The sequence below is a fragment of the Chiloscyllium punctatum genome, chromosome 1 (assembly GCF_047496795.1).
Source record: "Chiloscyllium punctatum isolate Juve2018m chromosome 1, sChiPun1.3, whole genome shotgun sequence".
Classification (NCBI taxonomy): domain Eukaryota; kingdom Metazoa; phylum Chordata; class Chondrichthyes; order Orectolobiformes; family Hemiscylliidae; genus Chiloscyllium; species Chiloscyllium punctatum.
Window position 1 is genome coordinate 97,407,636 of NC_092739.1, and position 20,616 is coordinate 97,428,251.

Sequence of the window (20,616 nt, forward strand, 5' to 3'; positions counted from 1 at the left end):
GGAAAAATAAAACACTTCGAAACTGTAATTGAAGCTTAAAAGAATTTCCATGGCCTCTAACTTTAACACGCTCCCATTTACTACATTCCATCAAACAAATCCTATTACTCACTCGGAATATTTAACCTTAATATTTCAAAACATCACCACAGCTAACAAAATACACATTAATTTTGAAATCTCTTCACAGACAGACCAAACCACATGCCACTCAAAATCCAAACTCGGGAGGATCCAAGATGGCGGCAATCTGAGTAGATCTGCCTTGCTGAGCGCTGCACCCCAGCCCAGCAGCACTAAATATTTTTAACCCCACCCCCTCACCATTTTTCAGAGAAAGTTGATGTTAACTGGTTGTGAAACTGTTTAAATCCATTTGCATTGGAACCTCAATTGTCCAAGCGAGATAGACAGGAAGTTCGGGTTGCTGGGAACAAGCAGTAATCTATAAGTGCCGACTGTCTGATCGTCTCTCTATTATCTGGCAACTCACCTCTCAAATACCTAGTAATTAAAGTCATAATGCAGTCAAACTGTCAACTAAATGCTCGGTTGCCTGGTGCCGTTTTTGCAGGGCCTTGAGATCTTGTTTCGATGATCCGGGACTCGGAAGGTTATGTTTGGATAGTCGAGGTTCTACTGTGAATTCTTTTTGAGCAAGCATGATGGAAGGAAAGCATACAGCCAAGCCCCAACACACAGGTCACTTGCCAAAGGCATCGGGCGTGCCCGCAAGTGCAAATGCAGGCTGCAGCTCCCTTGGCAGCCGAGAAAGAGGTACCTGTACAGCAGAACGGTGGTGATGAATTCGTAGTGATCTGAGCAATGATCAAGGAGTTGATGGAAGACAATCATATTCAGCTGGAGCCAATTTCGGTCATGCTACAGAAGCACGAGGAGGAGTTGGAAGAGCTTGGGAAGAGAGTCGGAGGTCGAGTGATGGACCTCAGTGTCGGAGACCAAAGTCGCATCCTCAGCGGGGCGGATCCAGGCCCTCAAAAAACCAGGTCCAGGGCTTGACTTAACAGGTCAATGATCTGGAAAATTAAGATAGGAGGAAAAATATCAGGGTCTTTGGGCTGCCAGAAGAAGTGGATGGTGGACAGCTAGCCAGTTTTTTTTTGAAGACTGGCCGTCACAGTTTCTTGGCTAGGATGCCAAGGCAGACCAGGTGAAAGTTGACAGAGCTCACTGGGTTGTGGTGCACAAATCAGATCTGAATCAGGGCCCCCGCCTGGTCCTGGTATGATTTGATTTCAAAGCTACAGGGACAAGCAGTGTGTCCTGGAATCTTCTGGAAGCATGGGGAAAGATCCACAGGCCCTGCTTTATCAGGAAACTAACGTAATATTTTTCCAGGACTTTTCTGTGGCGGTGATCATAAAAGGAAATACTTTGATGAAGTAAAGAGAAAATTAAGGGACCTTGGTATTCAATATTCGATAAGATACCCAGTGGTGCTTCATGTTACTCACAAGGAGACAGTGCAGTTATTTGACTCCACGGAATAAGTGAAAAGTTTCTTGGTCACTTTAAAATAATGCAGATGGATTTACATCCTGGAAAATAATGTTTTGAGTTTTTTTCTCTTGCCATGTCTCTTGTAACATTACCCTTTTCTTAAAGAAGCTGCTGTTGCTGCATGTTTTTTCTGATTAGGATTGGTGTTGGTATTTAGTTGGGGGTGGCAGAGTGTTCATTATTGCTTGGGTCTGGGGTGCGGCTCAAGTTGGAAAGGGGAATGGAAATGTGCATGGAAGTTGTAAGCACCCTCTATGGGCAGGGGGTAGAGACCCCCATCAAGTGCCTTTTGTATTTTGCAGTTAGTTTAGTGTTTGGGTTTTTTTGTAAATAGGTTCCATAAGTCTTCTTTTGCATATTTCCAGCATGCTGCAAGTCGATTTCTTCCTCTCGGCAGGTCAAACATGGTTGCCAAGGCTAGCAGTGTTCTTAAATGGCACTCCTGGAATATTAGAGGTATCAATTCGCCAGTTAGAAGGAAAAAGGTATTGTTGAGTCTTCAAGAAAACACAGTTTCAGCAGGGAGGGTATGATCAGGTGTTTTTCTCGTCCTTTAACACGGGATATGAGCCAAATGCTGGTAATGGGACTAGATTAGGTTAGGATATCTGGTCAGAATGGACGAATTGGACCGAAGAGTCAATTTCTGTGCTGTACATACCTATTACTGAGACCAAGAGAGCACGCGCGTGTCGGTGTGTCTATTGTCCTCCGGCCCTTGAAGTTCTGACTGATGCACTAAGCTGATGGCCTTTGCATTGTGTCATATTATTACTTGGGAGGAGGGAGTGGGGAGCAGGGACATGGGTCAAGATGACTAATTGCCTTGTGAATCCTGTGCTGGATAGAATGCGCAAACCGACCGACCCCCCCCCCCACCTCCATAACTTTGTTCACAATCTAAACAGTTGGATGATCTGTGTGGAACTGGGGTTGGTAGACCTTTGGAGACTCCTCCACCCTATATGCAGGGACTTTATGTTCTTTTCCAGTCCTCATAAATACCATACAAGGACTGATTTTTTTTCTTAACTCCCATGCCTCTTCTAGATTCAGTTGTATCTTGTTCAGTTGTGAATATTGCTATCTCTGATCATGCGGCAGTTTACTTAGTGGTCGACATTAAGGGTAATGCAATCAGCTCTCGGTACTGGAAAATGGATCCCTTCATCCTCAAGGACAGCAAGTTCAAGTATTTTTCTAGGGAATCTGAAGCATTTTTTAGCCACAAACTCAGGTACAGCTCGTCAGCTGTCCATTCTTTGGGACAGTGCTAAGGCCCATGCTGGAGGGATAATTATCTCATACTCTACCAGTCAGAAGTGATGGAAGGGAGAGCAACAGAGTCTAGTCGAGGCACGATTGACATAAGCTGAGACAGCATATTACAATAGACAATCAGTGACTAAGCTGCAGCGGATCACAGCCCTTCGATCTGCCTCAGATTCCATACTTACGCATACAGCCAGGAAGGAAAGGTTGTTTGAATGTGGTGATGTGCCAAATATTTACCTGGCCTATCATTTAGGAAGAAGAACGCCTCCCAATTTATTGCTTCTATTAGGGAAGGGAATGAGGCTCTTACTTGTAATGCTAAAAAGATCAATGCAGTGTCTCGAAGATTCTATTCTGAACTGTATTAGTCTGAATGTTGTGAGGATAGACGGGATAAAATGGAGTCTTCTTTTATCCTTAGTGCTCCATTAACAGCACAAGGGTTACCGGAGGCAGTGAGGCAACATCAAAGTGGAAAGGCGCCCAGCCCTGATGGTCCCCACAGTGGGTTTTATAACGAATCTGTAAACATAACTATTCATATAGTTGTGATTGCGTCCCACCATCCTTGGGACGGGTTAACATCTCTCCTATCCTCAAGAAAGGGAAGTTCCTGGAGGACCTACTTCTTATAAACATTTCCTCACTGTTAAAGTTGGATTATAAAATTGTGTCTAAGACTTTGTCATTAAGGTTGGAAGAGGTGTTGCCCTCTATTGTTAAAGATGATCAAACAGGCTTTACAAAGGGTCGTAGATCCTGTAATAATGTTAGGAGGTTGTTTAACATGATTCAAGTGTGCCAACAGCGATCAGTTCAAGGATTGGTGATCTCTTTGGATGCTGGCATTTGATTGGTGGAATGGCCATATCTCCTTAATACTCTGGAGCAGTTTGGCCTGTCCTTTACGGTGATCTTCTGGCGGAGGTTCTCAGCAATGGTGTAAGGTCGGAGTATTTTAACATTTTAGCTGTCAGCAAGGTTGTCTCCTTTCACCTTTGGTTAAAGTGTCATTGGCGGAGGCCATTCATGGGGACCCTAATATGGCTGCCCCAAAAGGTAGGGTCAAAGATGCATAAGATTACACTAGGTGAATGATGTTCTTATTTTTCTTTTGAACCTGACAGTCTCAGTGCCCGGTTTCCCAGGTTATAAGATCAATTTTTCAGAGTTGCAGGCTATGCCATGGGGGGGGGGTCTTAGGGGAAATACCTGATATGGAAGGTGAGGTCTCCTTTAAGTGGGCACAGGGAAATTTTCTTTACTTGGACCTCTCTGTTAACCCTAACTTTGATCAGTTATTCAAGGCTAATTTTGTTTATTTATTTGTTACGATTAAACAAGACTTTCAAAGACTGGGGGGGGTGGGGCGCGTGGCATTCCATTCTCATGGTTGAATCAAGTCGTTCTTATAAAATGAATGTTCTTCCTTGCTTATTGTACCCTTTGCTCTTTCCTAGGCTAGCATTTTAGAAATCGAGTGGCTGGTTTAGTTCTTTTATTTGGCGCCAGATGCAGCCCCTTAGTAAGCTTGCAAAACTGCAACTGCCCCAGCGATTGTGGGGAGTGGATCTCCCGGACATTAGAAGATATCAACTGCACTCCTTTCTATCTTTTCTAAGTGACTGGGCCTGTGGGGTCTCAACATCGATATGGTAAGGCCACCAAGACGAAGTGTCCTCTTATCAACCTGTTGTTTTAGGACAAAATGAGGACAGTGGTTTAACATGGCTGTAATCCAATAGTTAATAACATAATAAAACCATGGAGGGCAATGAGGCAAATGGAGGGTAGTATGTCGAATACACCTTTGCTTACTTCCATAGTTGACATACCAGGTTTCCAGCCAGGGACAATGAATCCCAGGTTTAAACTTTGGGTGGTATGGGGAACCTCTTGTTAGGGTGATGTTGGAGGGTGAAACGTTAATGTCATTTGATCAAGTAACTCGGAAATATGGATCGTCAAGTAGGGACCTCTTCCGTTTCTTCCAGATTAGAGACGTTATCCAAAAGAAGACCATGCACTTGACCGAGTGCTATAGATCTGATACGGAAAATAGGGTGCTTCAGGCTAAGAGCATTCTTTCAATGAGTACTCTCGATCATTTGTTGGGGGGAGGTTCCTCAAGTGACAAGAGAGCAATTACGTGAGGTCTGAGAGAGTGAGAGAGGAGTTGAAGTCACTTCAGAAACATGGGAGGACATTTGCGAGAATGTGAGGAGGATTTTGATGTGATAGAACCCAGGCTACACAGTTAAAGATTCTTCATAGGTCTCAAATCTGGCCCCAGATTTTCCTGTGCAATTAAAGCAGGGAGCATCTTCAGTGGGCCCCAAGTGTAAAATATATACTGGTACCCTCACTCTGTGGTCCTGCCACAGGCTCCATACGGATTGGAGCACTGTGGCAGGAGTAATACAGGTCGTCTTGGAGACCAAAGTCAAGGTGGACCCAGTCTCTTTGCTCCTGAATTTGTTGAATTTACATCCCTTAGATGTAAATGTGAAAAAGCTTTTTAACATTCTCACGTTTTGTGCAAGGAAGAACATTGATGGGTGGGGTGTCTGAGAACCCCCAACCCAGAGTGGCATAAGTTAAGTTATTCTTTTAGACTCTCTTATGGTGCACCAGAAAACTGACAACTTTTACAAGACATGGCAGCCATTTTTGAATTATTTGGAAGCAGATCCTTCTGCCATTAGGGCTTTTGTCTAGCCATGATGATTTGGTCTGATAAACCAAATGCCACGAAAGGAAGAATTTCAAACAAATGTGGGTTTAAGAATTGATGCTCACGAAGGTCGAGAGCTATGGTCTTGTGCTGAGTGGCGTTATTTATTAAATTTGTAATAAGTGTAGTTTTGATTTCTTTTGTACAATAAAATAGTTGTTTATTGTTGTTTTTGATGTTATGACACTATTTACAAAATTAGAAAGTTACAAAACTAAGAAAAGAAAAAGGCTTCCATAATTTTTTTTTTAAAAATCCAGACACTAGAGTCAGAGTCCTACAGCACAGAGACAGGCCCATGCGGACCAAAATATCCACTTACACTAACACCATTTCCCTGTACTTGGCCTATATCCCTTCTAAACCTTCCTAACCCATGGCATTTGGACAAATGCCTTTTAAATGTTGTTAAGGTACTCACCTCAACTACTTCCATCGGTAGCTCATTCCATATGCATACCACCCTCTATGTTAAAAGGTTGCCCCACATGTTCCCTTTTATTCTTTCCCCGCTAGCCCTTAATTCCCCAACCCTGGGAAAAAGACTGAATGCAATTCACCCTATCCATGCCTCTCATGGATCCCTTCTCAGTCTCCTATTCTCTAAAAAGAAAAAAAAAGTCCTAGCTTATCCAACCTCTTTTTGTAACTCAGACCATTGAGTCGTGGCAATATTCTTGTAAATTCTTTTTGTGCTCTTTGCAGTTTAGTAACATCCTTCCTATAACAAGGTGACTAAAACTGAACACAATGCTCCAAGTGCAGGCTCAATGTTCTGTACAACTGCAACGTAACTTCCTAACTTCTATACTCAATGCTCTGACTGTTGAAGGCCAGTGTGTGAAAAGCCTTCTTCACTGCCCTGTCTACCTGTGACTCCACTTTTAAAGAACTGTACACTTGAACGCCAAGGTCCATCTGTTCTACTACACTCCTTAAGGCCCTACCATTCGCCATGAAACTCTTACTTTGATTTGATTTTCCAAAATGCATCACCTCACATGTATCTGCATTAAACTCCACTTGCCATTTTTCTGCCCACTTTCCCAGCTGATCAAGGTCGTGCTGCAATTTCTGATAACTTTCCTCACTGTCCATGAAAACGCCTATTTTAGTGTCATCTACAAACTTAAAAATAGTGTCTTGTACATTCTCATCCAAAATCGTGGATATAGATAACAAACACGAATGGGCCCAGCAATGCCCTCTGAGGCATTCCCCTAGTCAGAAGCCTCTAGTCCGACAAGCATCCTTCCACTATTACCCTCAGCTTCCTACCATCAAGCCAATGGTGTATCCAATTTGCCAGCTCTCACTGGACTCCATGCAATCTAACGTTCCAGAGCAGCCTACCATATGGAATCTTATCAAAGGCCTTACTGAAATCCATAAAGCTACATCCATAGTTCTAAAATTAAAACAAAAAATACCCTCTTTGGCAATACACCTGTACATCAACTTATGAAGCTTCAAAACAAAAACAATTTTTCAAGCTAATTCTATTGCTGAACCTAATTCACAGGCTAAGCATATTTGCAGCAAATCAGGAACACTTTTTTAAAAAATGACCTGTCAATATAACTTTTGATAGACATTTAATAAAGGACCTTGAAGAAAATAAACAGGCCGAGTCGTGACCATCATTGGAGTTGCAATTTTTTTTTCAGTAAACTCTAGACAACTATGAAAAATAATGAAATTAACACAGAAGGAAACAACAACAACAACTCTTTAGGTGGTTAACAACCAGCAATGTCAATGTACAAACGTGCCTTGCCATCACAAGTCTCAGTTCCACCATCATGCATCAAAACATTTCCGAAAAATGAAGTAATGATTAATTGGAAAGTTTATGATTGGCCAAGGTTTTGTAGCTCAGAAATCAACAGGGAATCACAAGTTCTCTAAGAATTCAATAAAAAGATATAAAGTTTAGACATACATATTCATTTCCCTCAGAGAGAAGGAATTCATGGACATGTACGTCACTTCTATCAAGTGTAACTGCGTTATTTACAAATGCAATTGATGGGCTTGTATTAGCTTTTTAGTGTAGCACATTGGACAACATTTACTAACTATCCTAATCGCATCTTATATTGAAACTTCAAATTATGGTTTCAGTATGTAGGCAGACACCTAGTTTACCTTTAAAAATCATTTCTGTCTTTAAAAACTTTAAACATGTAGAGTACTCTCACCTGATTGGCCACCAAATCCTCCCCTTTCACTAGGGCCACCTCTACCAACTGGGCCACCTCTGCCAAAAGGACCATCTCCACTTGCTTTTGCAGCAACTTAGGAAAATAAAAGTCCACATTTAGGAGATTTGATTTCAAATTATCTTAAAATATGGTGCCATATAGGCTTTAAAACTGTAATTATACTCTAGGAACACAAAGGCAAACAACAAAACAGAACTTTGGACAGAGGAAGATCAGTACATAGAAAAGCGTAGTAGTAGTAGTGGAAAAGATGGAGTCAAACAATGGCACGTGGGGCACGAGTGCATACTTCTTGTAGCACTAAAAATCATTTCATAATGTGAGACAGAATCCACAAGGAGACAGGTAATACATTTGATCACACCAAATTTACAAATATTCCGAGCTCAAAAAAAAATCCATTTGGTACGACAGATCAGACTTCATGCTCCAATGAGCCTCCTCTCATACTTCCATTAACTTTATCCCTCTAGCCCAGCCCACCACATTGTAGCCAATTTTCATTATTCATACTTGGACTGCCTCCTGCCATTCTAACATCCTAAACCCTACAAGACAATGATCACTGTTTCCTGAAAATGTTCCCCTTACGCCAACCTTATTTCTAAATATTAGGATAGCTGGAATTCCTTTCGTATTGACCTTACACTGTTCATGGACATATCCTACAACACAATCTTGAAATATTTGATCCTCTCTGTCCTTTAATGTTAATTAACTACCTGAATGAAGACTGAGTCAAACTTCAGTATAATCATTCTGATGTGGTATCTCATGCTCCTGCACGTTTGTTCCTCCATATCAGTTGGCTGTCTATAGGCTATACTGAGCAATATAAATCTTTCCTTTTTGCTTCTTAGCTGCAGCCAAATAAATCTTGCTCTTGAACCCACAGAATCTGTTTTCTCCACTACTCCTTTAATAATACCGTAAATTTGTCCTCCTTGCCACCTTCTCAGAATACCTTGTACCCAGGAATGTTTTAACATGCAGTCTTTGCTCTTCTTTAAACTGGGTCTCTTACTGTCACAATGTCATATGCCCACAAGAAGCTGCACCTTTATTATATTTTGTGCATCCACAAATGGATGGTAACCCAAATCTAGACTTCATTACTTTCTCCCTTGCTCCAACTTCACCTCATCATTTTCTCCACTACTGCTAGCTGTATCTCCAAATATGGTCTACCCTGGTATTTTCCCATAATATGGTCTTCTGGCTCCCACACCACTGCCAAGTTACTTTAAAGCCTTTGCAATAGCCAATTGTCCTGCTTGGAACTCAATTTCCGCTCTGTTTAGGTGCAACTTTCCCAGTGGCCGTGAGCCCAAGAAATCTGAATGTAGTATCTTGCTTCCATGTCCATTTCACAAATACAAATCAGAACAGTTCACAGCTGTCCCAGAATGGTCTAATCAACCTCGACATTAGTTAAACAATTTTATCTTGCCTTTGTAATTGTATGTTTTTTATTCTATTTCTCTCAATATGAACTGATGAGACCAGTTTTATTCTTCAAATTATTCTGTACAGGTAAATAACCAAATGACAGAGGAGTAGCGATTTGTACTGATTTTGCCAAGGATTAAAAAGTGACCTTTCTTTACCACCAAAGACGTCTTATCTCAAATCCAAGTTCACTTGTCAATTGTATACATATTCCGGTAGTTAATTAATGTCTCCTTGTACTTGATCACATCACTTCACTATGTTAACTACAAAAGCTCATTGTTTGAGTTTTGTACAATCCTCAGTGAATAAGTGCACATTTCTCCAACTCTTACCAGTCTGAGCACCAACTCTTGGTAATCCAGCACGATCACCTCTGCCAAACCCACATCTTCTTCCGCCTCTGCCATCAAATTCATTTCTGTTCACTGTAGTAGCTTCTGTAAAGCCGGCCACTATTATAATATAAAGACGATCAAAAAAAAGTGAAGCACAATTCAAAACTGTTTAAAATCACAACTTTAGCAATCGGTTTCATTCAGCCCTCATGCACAAAATCGAGACGAGAAATATGGGTATAATGCACCGTAACAATCTGTGACACTGCATTAATCAGTGATCAACTAAAAACATCACTACTGAAACAAAAAGCATTTTTGTTCAGCAATCATTAAGTATTTCTTCCATCAATACAAACACTTGAACAGTAATATTTGGTTTTTTTTAAAAAAAACTTTCAAAATCTTACAGAAGCATCGCTATTGAGCCAGAGACTTTTATACAAGCATACGTTGCTTTAGAGATAGAGATAGCAAACACCAAAGCTTTGTGTCAACTCAAAATTGCAGTTGATATGAAAGCAGCAGCAAGGTGCCAGAATGATGACTAAGCTCTAATTTGTGTTTGGCAAATTGATGTCAAAACAGGTGCATTAGCTATTGGCTCCAAACGCCACATGAAAGGCTAAAGTTAAAATACCAGGTTGGTTAAGTAAACAGTTCAAAATATGTATTTAAAAGGATCCAGAGAAAATTTTAAAGGGCCACGTGATTCCCTGAAAATTTGCAGCAATGAGAGCTGAGAAACACCTGCTAGTTACAAAAACTATACTGGAAAGGAGACAAGTAAACCATTGTGAAGGGAGAGATGGGGTTTATTGTTTTCATTGCTAAAGAAGCTTAGTTTGGAAGAGATAGGACTGTGCTTTTAATTGTTTGGCAACATTCTTCTGGAATGGATTCCTGGTTTACTAGCACATTCAAATGTTAAAAGGAAAGTCCTCCAAAGCTTGCAGTAAGCAGTATTCTCTCTCAGAGGGAGCAAAGGGAGGAAGAGTTTTCGTCTAAATTGAAATTCAATCTTAAGATATATTCCACTGTTGGATGGCAATCAGCATTTCAAGCTCATTGACAGGAAATTCTGATTATAACTGTCATTCTGTGTTCTTGGAGTTCATATCCTTGATTTATTATTTCTTTAAAAAAAAAACAATGTTTATAGAGCTGTATGGTCTCCACTTGTCATGTAAATATTTGTGTTGGGATTGTAACTTCATTAATTTATTCTTTTACCAGTTTTGCTAATTGTATATTCAAGGGAAGTAGAAAAGACAATAGTTTGACTATTTTGATGACCGAATCTAAACAAACTAATCTATTCATGGTTTGGCTCAGAGTACTGGGCAGCCAGTACAATGGTCTCATCCAAAAGTCATAATACCAAAAAGTTAAGTTCTGGTCTTACCAGAGTTCAATAAATCGAAAATATTTAACTGCTACAAAAGAAATGCAGGTTGCAAAGACTCAGCGTTAAAATTACACTCAACTTCTCAATTTCTCAAGCAGGGAGCACCCAATTGCAGTCAGTCCAAAATATTTATTTTTGGAGGGCTCCAGGAGCTAATTCTCAAACTCTTATTAGGTGATGCAATTTTGTAGATTTATATTTTTTTAAAAAAGATTAATGTATAGATATGGCAGCACTAAGTCTACAAAATGTACATACATTATGAAAAACAATTAACAAGATGGTTTTACTATAGATGTCGCACAGTTTTTATGATAGTGATGGAGTAACTAAATCTCACAAGTTAACATATTGTGGCTAAGTCTCATCAGCATTCTTAATTGATTGTAAGCAGCTGGCACCTCTCAGTCATTTGGTTTTGTTCAAGAGGTGGGTCTCTCAATACATTATGTAGTGTGTTGACAAGCACATTACAACACCAATTATAAAAAACAGAAAATATATGTAAATTATGCTGATGCACAAAGCTAACCATCAGATAATGAATGGTTTAATTCATATTTCAGTGACTTCAACTCCATCCTCCACCCCCAATCCAATGCAGCACCTCAGATGCTATGTTTGACATTTTTGTGCTCATTGGGCGAATTTGCCTTCACAAAACCACATATGGAAAAGTGCTGTGCAGATAGCTTGCATTCTTACAGATGTGCGGTGACATCACTTGTCACTCAAAATCCAAAACCAAACAGCTCAAGGTGGCCACACTGACTACAATGCTTGCATTTAATTCTCCAGGACATTAAAAGACCTTATTCTACATTGTTGTCAAATGTTTTGCGCATTACAAAACTATTAGCGCTACCAACTGGCCAAGAAAAATGAGTACTATGAAAGAAATTGTTTTAAATTTGAAATCTCAGGCCCAGAAGATCATTAAGTGCCCAAAACAAAAACAGTGTTCTGAGCATGTATCACACTTGATTGGCATGTTTCTAGTATCAATGCTGGCAATGGTTCAACAGCTGCAATTTACTTTCTCCAGAATTACCTTTATGTCTTGATTGTAACATTTCCCCATTGTTCATCACTGTTCAGCCCCACTCAGCATGAGCCTCCTTCCCCGGAATCCATACCACTAAATAAATTAAGATTTAACTACTTCCAGTTCTACAAAAAAAAAATGAATGATTCAAAATATTAAACCTTCTGCTCTCTGAATAGGCTGCCTGATGGATTACTTGTTTCCAACATTTGATTTTCTTTTTTAAAAAGAAAGTTTTCCATGTTCACAGTATTATTTTCCAAATTATTTCCTTAAATATTTAGTGGCCCACTTCAGAGTTATAATTATACAGGCATTGGGACTTTGCAACCAGGTAGTTGAATTTGCCTGCAAATGGCCACCTGGTAACCTACACAAAGAAAAACACTAAAGAGTCATCCAAAGTGTGGTATAGATATGTGCACATATGCATAAAAATGCATTAACGGTTGCCCTGTACAATATTCCCATTTATTATGGCTCCTCTGGTGTTGCAGCAACAACTCAAGGTGATGGCTGCCAGAAAACAAGATGCAGTTTGATTGGAGTAACAAGTTAGCCTGGGAGATATAATACCAATAGCTGCTTCACCAATTGCAGATTCATCTCTATGCTGCTGCTTCAGTGCCTCCAATGACAGCATCTCCGCCTCCTTTTCTTGTAGCTCCTCCACCAAGGACAGAAGCCACAACTGGTGATGCAGCAAGGGCAAGAGGGAGAGAATCTGTCATTGGAGAAGCTAAAGCAATTAGCCTGGACAATTATCTGTTGTTTGACCGGAACACGAGTCAACCTCTAGGACAACAGCAAAGCCAAGAACAGAAGAGGGTGGAGGAAATGGGACACCAGAAATAGATTCAAAAGTACACACAGAGGCACTGCCTACACCAAGAACAACAGCATTAGATTGGAGATAGAAGTCTCACTGCACTTTAAATTTTGTGCATAAATAGTGTCAGGTAGGTTATGGGAAAGGTAAAGATAAACAGTCGACCGTGCAGATTCATTTGGTGTTTCTGTGGGAGAAAATCCACATCCTGTCCACCCACAGCATGGCCACAAACAGCACAAGGAACCATGTGTGCCTAAGCCACAACAGAAATGACCCAGAATGCCTCAGTCTTGACCAAGCAGGCTGACTAACACAAAGCAGCAAACAAGGGATGACTCAAGCCACTTCCAGACTGGCAAATACACTTAATAAGAGAGCCTGATAATGGGCTTCCTAGCTCTCAATAAGCACAACTGTTCCTGAAGCCCTCAGGGCAGTCTCACTCCTCTCACATACTGGAACTCCACAAAGGATGCTCAGACTGAAAGGCACCGAGGTACCTTATTTGTGGACTAATCACAATGGAAATCCGATGATGCCAGGATGAGAAACAATAGCACCTACGCTCACAGAGGATTGGAATCTTCTGACTCAGTGATTGCTGCTTCCAGACGGCTGACTGTCCTCTCATTGATTGTGTTTTACCCTTTATTGTCCTGTAATTCACACATTACTGTACGCCTACAAAACTGCCTGTGCCTGCTGCTCAGGGAAGCGAACCCTTGGTCTACCTGTACAATCAGTTCTGTGTCAGCCTAGTCAATTTATTACAAGCAATATTGCTGGAAAATAAACATTGTCAATTTCATCCGATTGCACTTGTGTAGTCTCTATTCAATTGGGCTCAATTCTCCAACAGTTTCACAAAAGCTGCTAATGCAGCTATTCGGTGTTTCAACGTATTAGGTTATTTAGATGGATCTAATTGTAGTTAGATTAGTATTTAGGTGAAGAGAAACTTTCCATGCCTTTCCATTCTGGTTTTCAACTACTATTGGACAAATCACATTTACTAAATAAAAGGGGTGGCTCTGTACAGTAAACTTTCTCAATGTTGAGCATTGACATGGTTAGTATACTATTTTGATCTGTTGTTTAATCTTTTGGTTAAAGGTTGGATGCGTTGTTGTCAACTCTTTTCATGTGGTATCGGTGCACTCTCATTTCAATGAAATCTGGAGCAGAAAAATCCAAATGCACAAGGGAATGCTGCTTGACTGCAGCACTGAAAACAGAACAACAAAAAAGAAAGTTTGATGCCTTCCTTCTGATTTCTTGTCAAATACCTTCACAACATTTGCTGATCATCCAAGGTGTTTCTATATTATTTTCATATATTACAAGTGGTCTGCACTGATCTTTAAAGAGCATTACTACACCCTTTTCTACTTCACTTACATGAACTCCACCCCTTTCAACCAAACTTTTAACATATTGCTCTACATTTCCCTAAAACACATCTGACTGAAGTGGAGAATTCAGCCTATCAAGATACACTGTCAAAAATTCTGGAAAATCAATACACATTATTACATTCCTCTGACCTGCCTTATCATATAAAAATTGATAAACATTTGAGTCCAGGAGAAAAATTTTTTTTTTACCATTATAGTCACCACAAATCTCCCTAGAACATGCCAAGTTCATTCTGTGCTCAAATGACAGCAGACTGACCACTGGAGACACGAGAAGCATTAGTATTAAACAAATTATTTTGCCACTGGACACTGGCAGTACTTTATTGAACAGAGTTAGATTACAGCCAGGCCAGAAAGCCAAAACAAAAGCTAGCTTTCCTTATTAAAGCTCCAGATTGTCTGGCAAATGAGGTTGTGGTATCAAAAAACAAAATGTTGAAGCAGCAAAAACTCCCAAATGCAGAAGATCTAGAAGTGGAAACTCACCTTGCTGCTTCCCAAATCCACCACTTCTGCCAAATATATTTCTATCGCTCGTGTTAAAACCATTCCCATCTCCAGATCCTTTAATTTAAAGAAAAGGCCATTAGTACTCCTTTCGGAAAAGGAGAACAAAAAAAAAATCTAAAATTCACTCACAACAAAACCAAATTGTGGGAAAAAAAATACAAAAAAAAGGAATGATTTTTCATCACAAATGGTAAATAGTTGGACAATGGAAAGAAATTCCAAACACCAACAACAGGCTCGTATTGCTTTCTCAAGTCCCCTATCAAGTTAACAGACTGTTTGTTCTTTATGCTGCTGGACGGTACCAAGAAACAAATCCATTAATATACCGTAGACCAGGCTATTTTCATGCCATGAAGAGTAAGCACCTGTCTTCCAGGTGATGTCGTTCTACACTGTAGCCAGAGCAGGGCTTCCAAAACCTTGCTCCCCCATTGAAAAACTGAAAGTTGGCATGACCCTACACTGTGAACTGGGGGACCAGGTTGGGAAATGACGGATTGTCGTCACAACTGACTCAGAGCACCAACCAAAAAAATGTAATCTTGTGATTGCAAGCCAGAGAGTTTGGGGAGCCCTATTCTTGCAACAAGGCAATTTATGATATGGAATGGAAGGCATCGGTCATGCCAGCTATAAAAATCAAAACATTTTGTTACCAGAAACTAACAACTTCAGTATATCTGTAAAACTTGGCTGTTTTGCACAAATCTATTGTCTTTTCTAACTCAGCATTCCTCAATAGACATCAGAACAAACACTGTAGCACAGACAGCCAAAAGGCAAGTTACATTTTAGACAGCTAATACACCCCTAATTAAATGTCACCTATCCCACACTGCCACGTCGTACAAACTACTCCTTCCCCAGAAGTAGCATCAAAATTAAGTGACCAACAACTGCACTGTTCCAAAAGAGACCACAACCAGAGATTACTTATGCTGAATAAATACATTTGTGTAAGATCAGCCATTTTCACCTTACCAAAGGTTACAGCTTCCCAATTGCTAGACTTTGGCAGAACTAGGGAAGTTTTTCTTTGAAGATTATAACGAATGCTATCTTGACGGTCACTTCTTTTAAAAAGGAAAGATGACGCCAGTTGGATTTCAGTCTTGAGCCCCATCAGCACTTCTACTTTTATTTCAGATTCCTCCCTTCCTTTTTCATTCTTCAGATGCATTGGATGCCTTTCACAAGGACAGTTATGAAACATTTTTGCAAAGCAGCTACCATTTTCTTATTTCCAATGTTACTAAGATTTTTTTCTCCCTAAGAGACTAGTTATATCAGTTATATTAAGCTCAATCTAAATTTGAACATTTCATTGGTTTCTAGAATTTGCTACTTTTGGCCTACCACCAGCAGGCATGCTTCTTTCTTCAAGTTAGCACCATAAGAGCCATGTGAATCACAGCAAATTTTGTTAATTTAACAACATTTTAGTGAATCACAACTTATACCAACCGGTAAACTTTCAACAGTGTGGCTATTAGTATATGTCAGTGTCTACAAAGCAAGAGGGACCCCTAGCTACAAACCATTTTCACTAACAGTACAGGGCATTCTCAAAAGCAACAGATGCATTCCTCTGCAAACACGCACTACAGAACATCACAATATGGGAAACAGCTAGAGAAAATTGTTATACCTGTTCAGTAGAAAGTTTGCATTGTCCAGTGTTCACAAATCGCCAAATGAGTTACAGCCAATTCATACTGATGAAACGCATGTTATACCAGAACAACCTACTACCCCATGACTGTCATTGGCATTTTCCTCTTTACAATCCACATAGTACCTTCTTGACAAAAATCAGCCAAAAACAGCTTCCACACAGAGCAAAAAAATCCAGCCCTACCTCACCACTACCTCCAAACTGACAGCTGAACATCAGGATAAAAACCTCCTCCAATTAAATATTGCAGATACTGAAGACGAACTTCAGACTCTGGTTCAAAGACATCAAATCACTGTATAAGAAGGGTGGTAAGGACAAACCAAGGAACTATAGACCAGTGAACCTGACCTCGGTGGTAGGCAAGTTGTTGGAGGGAATCCTGAGGGACAGGATGTACATGTTTTTGGAAAGGCAAGGACTGATTAGGGATAGTCAACATGGCTTTGTGCATGGGAAATCATGTCTCACAAACTTGATTGAGTTTTTTTAAGAAGTAACAGAGGATTGATGAGGGCAGAGCAATGGACGCGATCTATATGGACGTAGGTAAAGCATTCGACAAGGTTCCCCATGGCCGACTGATTAGCAAGGTTAGATCTCATGGAATACAGGGAGAACTAGCCATTTAGATACAGAATTGGCTCAAAGGTAGAAGACAGAGGGTGGTGGTGGAGGGTTGTTTTTCAGACTGGAGGCCTGTGACCAGTGGAGTGCCACAAGGATCGGTGCTGCATCCACTACGTTTTGTCATTTTGCCTATATCCCTCTAAACTCTTCCTATTCATATACTTATCCAGATGCCTTCTAAAATGTTGGAAATGTACCAATCTCCACCATTAACTGATTTGGATGCGAGCACAAGAGGTACAGTTAGTAAGTTTGCAAATGACACCAAAATTGGATGTGTAGTGGACAGCAAAGAGAGTTACCTCAGATTACAACAGGATCTGGACCAGATGGGCCAATGGGCTGAAGTGGCAGATGTAGCTTAATTCAGATAAATGCGAGGTGCTGCATTTTGGGAAAGCAAATCTTAGCAGGACATATACACTTAATGGTAAGGTCAGAGGGAGTGTTGCTGAACAAAGACCTTGGAGTTAGGCCACTGTTGGAATATTGCATGCAATTCTGGTCACCTTCCTATCAGAATGATGTTGTGAAGCTTGAAAGGGTTAAGAAAAGATTTACCAGGATGTTGCCAGGGTTGAAGGATTTGAGCTACAGGCTGGGGCTGTTTTCCCTGGGAGCGTCGGAGGCTAAGGGGTGACCGTATAGAGGTTTACAAAATCATGAGGGGCATGGATGAGGTAAATAGACAAAGTCTTTTCCTTGGAGTGGGGAAGTCCAGAACTAGAGGGCATAGGTTTACAGTGAGAGGGGAAAGATATAAAAGAGACCTACGGGGCAACCTTTTCATGCAGAGGGTGGTACACGTATGGAATGGGCTGTCAGAGGAAGTGGTGGAGGCCGTTACATTTAAAAAGGCATTTGGATGGGTATATGAATAGGAAGAGTTTGGAGGGATATGGGCCGGGTGCTGGCAGGTGGAACTCTATTGGGATATCCAGTTAGCTTGGATGGGTTGGACCGAAGGGTCTGTGTCCGTGCTGTACATTTCTATGACTCTATGAAATCAATCCCAGATTCTGGAGACTGACTGAAACTGAGCAAACCATTTGTAACTTGGGTGTCATAATTGACCCAGAGAGGATATTAGTTCTAATATGCAACCATCTTCCTTTACAGGCAAATCATATGATTCTAGGAGAAAGTGAGAACTGCAGATGCTGGAGATCAGAGTCGAGACTGTGGTGCTGGAAAAGCACAGGTCACGCCGCATCAGAGGACCAGAAGAATCAACGTATCAGGCAAGAGCCCTTCATCAGGAATGAGGCTTGTAAACAAACAGAGGGAGTGGAGAGATAAGTGAGGAGGTAGATGGAGGTGGGGTAATGGTGACAGGTAGGAGAGGAGGGTGCAGTGGATAGGTGGGAAGGAAGATGGACAGATAGGACAGGACATGAAGGCAGTGCCAAGTTGGAAGTTTGGAACTGGGATACGTTTTTTTTTCTGTTGGGGGCGGGGGGGGGAACACATGTGAAATCCACATTGATGCTGTGGGTTTGGAGCATCCCAAGGCAGAAGATGATGCTGTCTCCCTAATGTGGCTGTCTCCATTCCAATTCACATTAAGCCCATTCACCCAAATTCTCCTTTAATTTGTAAAGCTACTTGGGCAGTCTCAGATGGATATTAAAAGATACTTTTCCTTAGTTTCTAAATCCATATATGGCATCATTCTTCCTGATCTCTAATCTTCCCCATCTCTGAACCTCAAGAATATATGCACTCTGCTAATTCTGGTTGCCCAATTATTCTCTCCTTGAATCCCCCTGCAACGAGAGGTCATGCCTTCAACTGTCTAGGACGACAACTGTACAATTTATTCCATAAGTCTCACCCTGATAACTAATTTTTCTCCTTAAAAGTCGAGCTTCCTCACATGGGTTGCAATGGTCTCTGCGAAGCACACTGGGTTTTCTTGAAAAAGTTTCATTGATGGGATGTGGGTGTTGGCTATGCCAACATGTATTTCCCATCCGTACTCAACCTTGAATAGAGGGTGAGAGGTTTTCTTCAACTGCTGCTTAAATGTTATTGAAAGTACTGTAATACATTGACAAAAATGTGACTTTATAATTTTAGTACAGGATCAAAAAGTATATGTACCAAGTTGCATTTTAAAAGGAACATTTTAAAATAAGGTGGTGTTGAGGAAAGAAATTCCAGAACTTTGCACCGAAACCAAATCAAAAGCCCAGGTACCAATGACTGCCACAAAAACAAGGAGATGCAACTGGACAAAAATTGGAGAGCACAGTTTTGAGGATGCAGGTAGTAAGGAGTAACACCAGGGGAGAATAGGAAAACAGGGATAACATTTAATGTGAACACCTTCAGGCGTAAGCAAACTGAATAGTGTTCTCAGTACTGTCCCACAAATCTATATTGCAAATACAAGCTTACATACAGGATTTAGCTTAAATGCATACACACATCACTCGCACGATCCTTAAAAATTTATGGCAACTTTCTCTCTTACATCAGCATACACGCCACACAACCATTCCCAACATCAGGGTCAATCAGCTGAGAAAAATGAGAGACTGGAAACAGTAAAAGTCCTAAAACACAAGTCAAAAAGAAGTGCAACTTTCAGTAAAATATAAGCTTGATGAGAAACTATAACATGCTTGCATTAAAATTTAGAATGTGTTATTATAGGACAGAAATTGTAGTTAGGCTGCAGACACAAAGCACCTAAAAACTCTCACTGAAAACCAGTGTCTGTCCATTGCTGAAACACTGCATATTACATGAGCCTCATGTCAAATACAAGACTGCAGGATTCATCAGCAGCACGTGGATGCTATATACAGGGGAACCTAGATTATTCAAACTTGATGGGCAGGCACAAATTACGTTCAGATAATCAATTATTCATTTAATTGATCAAATGCCTTTCCTCTGGGGCTCAGAGATTTTAAAGTCTGCTCCTCATCACAAGACTGCAGCAGCATACAGCGCGCGAGTCCCCCAACCCCATGCAACATGCCCCCCCCATCCCCAAAACCGCCCTCACACCTCTGTGCAACACGCACAACCCCCCCCCCCACCAACACCATGCAACAATTGCCCCCTTGCAACACCACCACCCCCCCACCCTGCACACACCCACCCTCTCTGGGACCGCTGGACTGGACACTAACAGAAAGACTGTTGCAGTTGCCTTTGTGGGATAAGTCGCTAAATAGCACATACATACACGCAACCACAGTCTCACACAACTTTTTACTAGGTCCCACCTTGCCCCTGTACAGGACAATGTTGGAGAGATTATCTGGGGAAGGAGGGTTTACGGTACATCCCTGTGTAGAACTCAGGGAAAGTGTGGGGACAGAGAGAGGGTGGGCCGTCAGTTATTGGGAGATGGTGCTTGTTTAATCACTGTAAACAAAATATGCGATCACTGTTGGAAACACTGATGTAATGGTTCCATCGGGACCTTGATCTCCTTCGGATAATCCGATTTTCGGATAATTGGTATTTGGATAATATAGAGTTTCCTCTGTGTGTACACACACACACACACACTAATTTAACTTGGCTTTTAAGTCAA

The 20,616-nt window shown here is 40.9% G+C and overlaps 1 protein-coding gene across 12 annotated transcripts in view; it reads right to left on the minus strand.

Annotated features, from left to right (window-relative positions):
• ddx4 (DEAD (Asp-Glu-Ala-Asp) box polypeptide 4) overlaps nucleotides 1-20,616 on the minus strand; it is a 132,365-nt gene that overhangs the window by 56,331 nt on the left and 55,418 nt on the right. For 11 of the 12 annotated variants that reach the window (XM_072571502.1, XM_072571485.1, XM_072571511.1 and 8 more), the window contains 3 exons: nucleotides 14,732-14,809; nucleotides 9,540-9,659; nucleotides 7,732-7,827 (listed from right to left, as the gene is read on the minus strand). In XM_072571502.1, the coding sequence (XP_072427603.1) occupies nucleotides 7,732-7,827; nucleotides 9,540-9,659; nucleotides 14,732-14,809 (294 nt within the window). The remainder of the gene's footprint in view (nucleotides 1-7,731; nucleotides 7,828-9,539; nucleotides 9,660-14,731; nucleotides 14,810-20,616) is intronic. The other variant, XM_072571519.1, reaches the window with a different exon arrangement.